We start from the raw sequence: 10,098 nt of genomic DNA, 5'->3' as shown, positions 1-10,098 counted from the left end.
AAAACCCACATAATAGGTGGCATTGGGTACTAGGCATTGCAATTTTTACAGCAGACCGCCTTTTACAAGCCACTGTGCTAGCCTACTTGTACATATTAAAACATATTTTACCATGGGACAAACATAATTGTGAGCTGCTGTAGGTAGTTCTAGGCTTCTCAAGATAGCCTTTAGAGATTCCTCCCTGCACCCCAGGGATTCAAAATATATGCAGCACTTCAATAAAAATAGCTACAGGAAGCACTGTATACAGTCAGTTTCCTCAGTCTTTATGCAAGAACGGATCTGGACTATTAATGTCTTGTTTCGGTCTACTCGAAATTTCATCTCTGATGTTTACCCTCTATGGTAAATCTTCCACAGCCTGGGAAAGTAACCAAGAAGGCCCTGCTCCATGTGCTCAACAAACAAGGCTCAGCAGCTATCAGCATGAGGAACAGAACAGCCCCAGGTAACCTAGTCAGGTGGGTGGGAGCAAGCAGTCCATAAGGTATCAGACTCTGGGCAGTGTACAAAAACATGCAAAACAAGACAACATTAAAATTACATTCTAAATAAAACTAAAGTAACTAACAGGGGGGGAAATAGGTAAACTACAGGTAAAAGCCTGGCGAAAAAGAAAAGTAGAGATTTAAAAATCAACAAGGAAGGAGCTAAACGAATCTGCAGGGGAAGGGAATTCCAGAGAAGTGGGGCAGCAACTAAGAAGGCCCTTTCATGGGTCCTAGCACCCCAAATCTCTCTGAAATTGGGGACCGACAAAAGGGCCATCTGAGCAGATCTGACCGGACGGGATATAACTGGATGGGAGAGGCAGGTCTGTAGGTAAACAGGTGCCAAACCCCACAAGACTTTGAAAGTCAAAACCAGGACCTTAAATTGAACTTGGTAGCAAATAGGCAACCAGTGCAATGACTGCAGGAGAGGTGTTACCCTGTCATGTTTTCTGGCACCCATAAGTAAATGAGCCGCTGCATTCTGGACCCGTTGTAGCTTTCCGATCATCCTCAAAGGTAACCCTAGGTAGAGGGCGTTACAATAATCTAGGTGGGAGATAACAAGGGCAGGGGTCATTGTTATTAATGCTTGCCGATCAAGGTAAGGGTGTAACTGATGAATCAGATGGAGCTGGGCAAAGGCACTTCTGGCTGCAGCCTCCACCTGCTGTTCAAGCAGGAGGTGTGAGTCCAAAAGGACCCCCAAATCACATACAAGCTCCTTCAAGGGCAGCACCACTTCATCTAAAACAAGGTTCACATCCAGCTGTTGGCCTGTATGAGGGCTGAGTAAGAGTTCACTTGATGGGATTCAGTCTGAGCTTATTTTGATTCGTCCAGACCATAACAGCTTCCAGGCATCGAGTAAGCACAGAAACAGCATCTCCAGAATGGCAATATACAGCTGAGTATCATCAGCGTATTGATGAAATCTCACCCCAAACTGTGAAATGACCTGACCCAGCAGCTCCATATAGATTTTAAAGAGGACAGGGGCAAGAACTGAACCCTGGGGAACTCCATAACGGAGTGGCCATGGGTCAGAGCATGTCCACAATGCATACCGACTGGACACGCCCACTAAGGTAAGAACGGAACCACTGTAAGATAGTGCCCCCAATACCCAACCCACGCAGGCGGCCAAGGAGGATAGCATGATCGATAGTGTCAAAAGCTGCTGAGAGATCTAAAAGGACCAAGAGAGGGACACTACCCTCATCAAGGTCCCGAAGAAGGTCATCTACCAGAGCGACCAATGCTGTCTCTCTCTATATATAAACAATTCTTCCCCCTGCCCAAAAGAGTAATTAAGATGTTGACCAATCTGAAACTCAAATATGCCATAGTTTGTTATAAATACCACATCACTATTTTTTAACAATATTTTTTATTTGTTATGGAAGAACCCCCACTAGTATTTACATAGTGCAAAAAGCTATTATTACTCCAAAAAAGTATGGTAGACAGAACAATTATCCTTCATAAAAGAGAAACAGACAATCTGTTCACGGTGTAATTTCATAATGATTTTCTATTTTCATCCTAAATTTTATTACTATAAATGTAAAGATATCAAAGATTGACATTACTTTATTAGTCTTTAAAAATACATTGACCACTTACGAACATTAATTGGGCTGTACCAGTTATGTTGACTTCTTAAGTGTTAATTGGTATAAGATTAGACATTTTCTTACTGTTTCTGTGGGGCAGGACTGGGTATAAAGCTGTATAATTCCAATGTACGGTTTTAAAAAAGGCTTCATATTGAATTAGTGATTAAAATCTGGTAAATTGACCAAATACCTTGATTAGTTGGCACAACTTCACACACAAAGAACCTTATGACAATTTCAGCAAACAACAGTTTTTCCAAACAGTAATTTTTGTTTATATTCTATTAAATTTAAAGTTTCCAGGTATGCGACTGGACTCAGTTACACTGTGTACACCCAGCCCAGCATTTCAATGTATCTCCCAGTGTTGTATTCAGAATTCAAACAAGTGCATCAATCAAAAGAACCTCTTTCATTTTTAGAACAGTGGGTCAACTATTAGTAAATGATCAAGCTTCAAATCTGTAAAACACACATTTAAAACTTAAATGGGGGAGGGAAGCAGATGGGCTTCTTTGGGTTTATTGGCCATCATACAAACACTTAGAATTAAGCATATTAGCAGCTTAGACATCCCACACTCTTGTTTGGCCTGCCAGGAGGCCCAAGTGCATCTGCCCACCTTGTGTTCAGTTTTCCATGGTAAGTTCTATTTCTGTACAAATACTGGAGGCATTTATAAATACTTTCTACACATAGTCACCTCAGACAATTAATTTTAAGGAAGTTCTAACATTATATACTTCCCCCTCCCCCTGCAATCCCCATCTTCTGCCATTAACTCTAATAAAATTCACTAAACAGTATTTTAAAGAGCAAATATTTGCTGAACTTGTCCTAAAGTTGTACCCCATTTGATAGCAAAGAAAGTGGTTTTTTTTCTCCCTGTGTGAAAGAACATACTGCTTTTTATGCAGATATACAAACAGTGCTACTTTAAAATAAAATAGAACACACCACTATGACATTAAGATAAACTTCTCAAAAAGGAACAAGACATGGATGCTCATTACAAGAGGCGACAGAATCATATTATACCTCCTTACACAGTACTGGAAAAAGCTCCATGTTAATATGGAATAGAAACCAACACAGCTTCCCAGGCCCAGCCACATGCACACACTCTCACTCTCACACATGCTCACTATTCCTAACTGGTGGTTCAGCTGCCTCTTCAGAACGATGAACATTTCATAAAGGATCACTTCCTTCACGGATGTTCCATTTACCCTGAGGAAATCTGTGGTAATTTTTGGACAGGCAAATTTGCATGTGGTAGCAAATTGTGAGGTGCTAGAATTCTTTTACTGAATTTGAAGCCCTCTGGAAATTGATAGCTGAAGAACTGGATATACTATACTTTATTTCACAACATTGCCAAATGACAACGTGTTCAGAAGAAACAAGTGTTTTGTTTTACGCTTCAGGAATAAGATGTTTGAACTACTAGCACTAAAAAGCATAGGGGAGAAGAGAAAATCAAAGTTGTGGACAACTGGGAAGGAGTACAGGATATGAGAGTATCACATCAGAACTCTCCATAACCTTTCCTATGTAACATGTGCAGTGTCATATATCAAAACATGCACAATACTCAGAGACTGGCTTTTTCAGCTACCTTCTTCAGTATTTGTTGACACTATTAGATCTTAACACACTGAACTAGATCTTCTCACTATACATTATATTAAAAATCTAGTTTTCAAACTGCAAAAGCTATTGGTCCCAAATGAAGTGAACAACCTAAGTGTGAAATACTTTATCACCAGAAGTTCCAATTTTCACAAAGCATGTATTTTTGCATTGACGAACTTAACACAACTCTTCAACATTCACCATTAAAAATGTCTTATTCATGCAGCTTATCTGGGTACAGTCAGCAATGCTCTATAAATGGGCAATGTTGGGGGAAAACAGACTGAGCATGCAAGTCTTAAGTCTTTCATTTTCAATATTCCACAGTAAAGCAGCCTGAAACTTCCCCCAATCAAAGGATTCCCCTCCGAGTAAATTCTCTCTCTCACCATTATGAAAAGCTGCTCCCAGGGACAAAATGCCACAGAATGGAAGAGTTCGCAAAAACAAGAACCGTGTCTTATGACTGATCCCAAGCTTTAAAAAAAAATGCAGGTGGTGATCAGGAGCAACATATGCTAATACTCAATTCACCCCCTGCCCCCCCCCCCAATGAACTGAACCCCTGTGTCTCTCTTACTTTCTGCTGCACTTTCCAATTCTTGGGTTTTTGTATTTACATAGCATTATGAATACATACTGGTATTCCTGAGATGAATGAAAGAACTGAGAAATAGGCATGTTAACTAAGCAGAACAGTGGAAAAGTTGCTGTGGTTAATGGGTCCCTTGTTGTAGTCCTGCAGGTACAATGACAGTGTTAACACAGTCAGATGGAAAGGAAAATGGATTTATCTCCTTCCCAAAGTGACTTGCCAAATGGTTTTAGCATATTATAGCCAGAATTTCAACAGTCCATTTCTGAAACACATATCTTAAGAGGCCAGTAGAGAGATGCATGGAGTCAGATACACATGAGCCATCAGCAAAGCTTGCAATCTGGTCAATGGCATCTTTAAACCCCTCTCATTCTGGCCTAAATTCTGGTACAGTAAAATATATGGCCAAATCCTTTTGGAATAAAGTTGCAAAGCAGCAAATACTGGTTACTGTTGCCAGGCTAAAATGTAGGTAAGAATGTTAAAGTTTTAAGTTTGTACATGAAAATGGTCATTTATAATTATTTTTCTTGTACAAAATCATGCCCAAGTCAATACCTATTGATAGTTTCCACACTCCTCATCTGTTCTGGGAGACACAGAGATTCTCTCACACAAACGCTCATTCTTAATGGAAAAGATAGACAGCTAACAAAAAAGTATTTGTTGTGAATTAAATATGCATATTAAACATTACACAGTGCAAAATGCTGAGATGAAGCACACAAAGCAATGGCTGCAATCCTTACAACAGTTAGTTTTAAAATATTAAAGTCTCCTGAGTTTGTGCTTATGTTTATGGTATATAATTTGAGTCTGTATGCTTTGTTTCCAGGGAACTGCAGACAGCAGGCTTCTGTTGGGCTTTACTTCCTTGCTTATCTGTTGTCCATTCCTCACTATCGATGACTGAATCAACTTGCTCAGGAGTTTCAAGTTCTTCCTCCTCGCTTTGTTCAACGTTCTCATCCTCTGCACCATTAAGGCTCTTCCCCAGCTGAAGAGTTTCCATGGTCCGTTGAGTCTCTGAGACCCAAGATTCAATTCTGCTGTTGAGCTGAACTTCTTCAGGTATAGGTTCATGAGTGTAGTCGTCCTCATCCTCGTCATCTTCATCGTCTTCTTCTTCAAGCATTCCTGGGACAAGGGTACTGGTCGTACTGGTCATGGAGGAGTTCAAAATGTCCCTGCAACTACCATCCAAAGATCCCGTGTCTGTACTTTGCTGTGAGGCCCATTCCAGATTGTCATCTGGTTTCACCTCCTCTTTTCCGCTTAGTGCCTTCCCATGAGGTGCAACAATGACAAACCCAGCAGTGGCTAGAGATAGCTGCTTATTAGCCACAGCTGCCTTATCACTGCCAGGTTTTTCTGGAGCTGCAGCCTTACAAGAGGCCTCTCTTTCGTTTTCAGAGGTCTCCAACCCATCAGATGTTTCCACCATGTTCCTCCAATTTGTTTCTGAAAAGATGAAGAAAAGCTTTAGCATTCAGAATGGCAGGTGTAATTTTGTTTTAAAAGAAGCCAATATAAACAACCCCCCTCCACCCACCCACCCACCCAGGGGATGATAAAACCTCAGCATTTGTTTTTAAGGTATCAGCAGAGAAAAGATTGCTTTGAATGACATTGTCTGAACCAAGTTACACAATGGGGGAAAATGGCAAAGTGGTACAAAGATTTGCATTCAGATGTGCTGAGATAAGGAGGATAGAGCAGAGATTAGGTTGTGGATACTTTTGTCAACTGCCTAACATTAATGTTGCAGAAGAACGGGGTACATATGGAATTCCAACTGGGTACTTTAACTAATTCTTAATTGGTATTTAAACTAATTGGACCAAAGGGCAAACATTCCTTCCCAACACTGACTGACTATGGTAATCAGATCCTGGACACTAAGCAAAAACAAGAGGAAGAAGGTTGGAAGCCTATTCTAAGCAGCTACTAGATTTAGTTGGGGAGACGAGCCGGCCCTGAGGTAGCAAGCATGAATTTTACCCCTGGATAAACAGAGTTCACTGATTTGCATTTGCAAGGATGACCACATGTAAGTGCTGTCTACTGCAAGAGATTTCCCTTAGGGGATGGGGCTGTAGCTCAGTGGTAGATAGAACATTTGCTCGCATGCAGAAAGTCCCAGGTTCAATCCTTGGCAGCATCTCTGAGTAGGGCTGGGAAAGACCTGTCTGCAGTCTTGGAGAGCCATTACCAGTCAGTGTAAACGTTATTGACCTAGATGGTCTGGCTTGGTATAAAGTAGCTTCCTATGATCCTAGTTATACAAGTGTCATTTTGATATGAGCTTACCATATTCCTTTTCATTTACTTCCGAGATGGGCTCTGAAATAACGCTGCAGAATGAAATTGCGCTTGCGGCAGAAGGATTCCGAGAATGCCCCATATGGTGGGGCACCTTCTTAATGTTCTTCAAGGCTTCTTCCTGCTCCTGCTCCATTGCTGCCACCATGTCTCTGTAAGCTTTCCTGGCCTCCTCAGTTAGTGACACCAGCTTATTGAAGAGATTCTGAAAGAGACAAGCCACTAAGAGATAAAGCTACTCCAACACTACCCCACCATCGGTGCTCTTTTATTTAAAGGCATACTTTCAAGTAAGGGCGTTCTCATAAGTTAGTCCTTGAAGATCAGTCTAAATGAATTATACTGGGGATAGCTAAGGAATTTGAGATAAAAGATTGTCTTGGGCCCTCTCCTTGCAACTACACTACAGCAACTCAGAACGCGGTTACAATGGAAATGCAGATTGTTCTGCAGGGGGCCTTCAATATGGTGACTCACAGGGATAATGAGCCAAGATGCAGGAAGGAATTCCACACTGGCTGGCAACTGTATGGTAGCAGATGCAGGCAGCATGTTGTACATGTAGAGACATCAGGATTTTTAGATGTATTGTAGCGGGAAGGGGTCTTGTGGTAGGGTGAGCATGAAATGTCCCTTTTGCTAAGCAGGAGCCACTTTAGTTTGTATTGGAATGGGTGACTACATGTGAGCACTAAGATATTCCCCTTAGGGGATGGGGCCGTAGCTCAGTGGAAGAGCGTCTGCATGCAAGCATACAGCAAGTCCTAGGTTCACTCCAGTGGTTCCTCTGTTTTCATTTCTGTGCAGAATGAGTTTTGTTCTAGGTGGCAGTAGCAAGGCAGTGTGTGCACACATGCATTCAGAATGGGGCTTTCCTGATTCAACCTGAGTGGGATCTAAATTAAACTGAGCAGACATCCAAAAACTTGTGAGTGTGCACACGCCTTAGAGGGAACAGTGGTTCACTGCCAAGGCCAAGAGAGACTCCTGCCTGAAACCTTGGAGAGCCACTGCCAGTCAGTGTAGACAATACTGAGCTAGATGGACCAATGGCCAGCTTCCTGTGTACAATTTATGGGGTCCAGAAATACACATTCCAGTTCTTGGCCAGATGCAATGATGCATACAAGCTAAATTACATAGGAAAGACATTAAATGCCATTCAAATGTAGATGGAAAGCAGAGGTTGATCAGAAATTTGGGTGATGGATAGGGTTGCATTGCATGGTTAATGCAGTGCAAGGAAAAGAGTCACCGGGCTTCCATTGAAAGTGTTCACCAAGGTCATTCTGGTAACAGATCCTCTCAATTGTGAACAGATAGCAATAAGGCTCAGGCAGGCTTCAAGGTTATGTGCTCTTACCTCTGCACCCGAATAATTGAAGATTCCCACCACACTCACTGGAACGAGCTTGTTCACACAGCGACCAAGAGCTTTACGTCCAAGGGCGAAGACAAAAGGGATTTCTTGCTCCCGTGCCATGGCTATCACATTGTACAGAGCCTCATCCAATCCACCTTGGTACATGCCAGGGAGGACAACAGGAGACCAAGTTTAAAGAACTCTCTCATAACTAACCAAACTTAAGCTTAATTTTACATGTTTACCTAATATTTAAGCCAAGAAGTGCATATATTTGCTATGAATACAAATTGGACACACAGCACCAGATCCACTAGGAACCTCTTCACACATTACACTTTTTGAGCGCACCCCTATGGGTTTTTTGTTTCTTTGTTTAAGGCTACACGAAGGAATATAGGTATGAATGCCAGAAATAGCAATAGCAATAGCAATAGCACTTACATTTATATACCGCTCTATAGCCGGAGCTCTCTAAGCGGTTTACAATGATTTAGCATATTGTCCCCAACATTCTGGGTACTCATTTTACCGACCTCGGAAGGATGGAAGGCTGAGTCAACCTTGAGCCCCTGGTCAGGATCAAACTTGTAACCTTCTGGTTACAGGGCGGCAGTTTTACCACTGCGCCACCAGGGGCTCCTTTACCATACTCCTAAATGTGAGTATGGTAAAAAGGCACACTTGTCAGGGGGCTGCAGCTCCCTGTCGAGTGTATGCACTGTGGCAAACCCAGGCTTCCTGCTGTATCATATGCAGATTGGCCATAGGAACCATCCTTAAGCCTCAGAAAAATCGTAGTCCATTAATTAACATGCACACACAATGTAAAGCCAGCCCATCGATAAAAGCAGTAGAGGAAAGCAAGATATACTTTTCAGAGTTTAATGCTTAAAGATTTCAGTCTTGAATAGAGCCTAAGAGCTTTGCATTGGAAGTTAAAGGCAATGGGTTCAGTTCAAGCCTGATTTTATTGTTATTCGCAGAAGTAGGAAGTAACACACTGTGTGTGTGTGTGGGGGGGGTTTCTATCACAAATTTCCACCCATGGCTCCAAAAATTTAGGATTAGCTAACTAGCAAGCCCTTATTTGTGCTCTCCACCAATCCCCTCTTCCCCAAAATCCTTTCTGGCACATCCACAAAAAGGGCTTTGGAAAGAAAAGGATTGTCTCTCATTTGCACTGGAACACAGGGATGGTAAGAAACAGCGGAGCCTTCTCCTACTGCTCAAAAGGGATTCCTGCCATTTCTTGCCTTCTCTAAAGTAGCACTGGAAGGAGACCTCTGGGGAGGAGACCTGTGTCGTGCTTAGTGTCCCACTCACCAGAGGACCAAGGGCACTTGCCACTGGTGAGCTGGCAAGTGGGTTTGTAGATGCCCTTTCCACCCACTGATATCAGACTAAGTTACTCAATAATACCACCCCTCTGGACTTAAAGGACTACTTTGTTTCAGTAGGATTATTCAGGACTAGTTTAGCTTGGTTGTCAGCCACTGACTTCTGTCTCCCTGCTCAACATTGGCATGCCCTTCTGGAGAGTCCCCTGACCCTCCAGAGCAAGTATAGGGGAGGCACAAACAGTTGCAGCAGGAAAGGGAGGGCACGAGAACACCCAGAGTTCATGATGCCCTGTTTGTGTTTGCTTGGATGCCACTTTATACAGGGGATTGAAGAGACAGCACAAGAGGAGACATCAAGGCATCAGCCATCTAGATTTTGCCTCATAAAAAGGTGGCAGTTAACAACCAATGTTCATCAATACCTTTAGACTGGATTTTCTCACAGTTGGGAGAAATGATAACACATTTGATCTTGTTTAGCTTCATATGCTTTGTAACCTCACGCAAGCCCATCACCAGTCTCCTCTTTGCTTTGGCTTTCATGGGGTCCTTTTGGTAAATCCGTTCTTGGAAGCTGACAAGCTCTTGCAACAGGAGAGTCACACACTCATCAATCTCTTTACTTAGGACTTGGTTACAGTATCTGTAGATTCAGAAGGTGCACAATAAGGCAGGTTTCAAGCAAGATGGATCGCTTTTCCGTTTTTTGTCCAGAAGTTTTAAA

At 42.3% G+C, this 10,098-nt stretch overlaps 1 protein-coding gene across 2 annotated transcripts in view; it reads right to left on the bottom strand.

Annotated features, from left to right (window-relative positions):
* Positions 1–1,865: 1,865 nt before the first annotated feature.
* Positions 1,866–10,098, bottom strand: part of SECISBP2L (SECIS binding protein 2 like) — a 36,921-nt gene continuing 28,688 nt past the window's right edge. For both annotated transcript variants that reach the window (XM_053273037.1, XM_053273038.1), the window contains exons 15-18: positions 9,797–10,017; positions 8,032–8,186; positions 6,657–6,873; positions 1,866–5,807 (exon numbers count right to left, since the gene is read on the bottom strand). In XM_053273037.1, the coding sequence (XP_053129012.1) occupies positions 5,143–5,807; positions 6,657–6,873; positions 8,032–8,186; positions 9,797–10,017 (1,258 nt within the window). In that variant the 3' untranslated portion in view covers positions 1,866–5,142. The remainder of the gene's footprint in view (positions 5,808–6,656; positions 6,874–8,031; positions 8,187–9,796; positions 10,018–10,098) is intronic.

Source organism: Hemicordylus capensis, chromosome 10 (genome assembly GCF_027244095.1).
Source record: "Hemicordylus capensis ecotype Gifberg chromosome 10, rHemCap1.1.pri, whole genome shotgun sequence".
Lineage (NCBI taxonomy): Eukaryota > Metazoa > Chordata > Lepidosauria > Squamata > Cordylidae > Hemicordylus > Hemicordylus capensis.
This window is presented reverse-complemented; position numbering and strand designations above follow the sequence as displayed.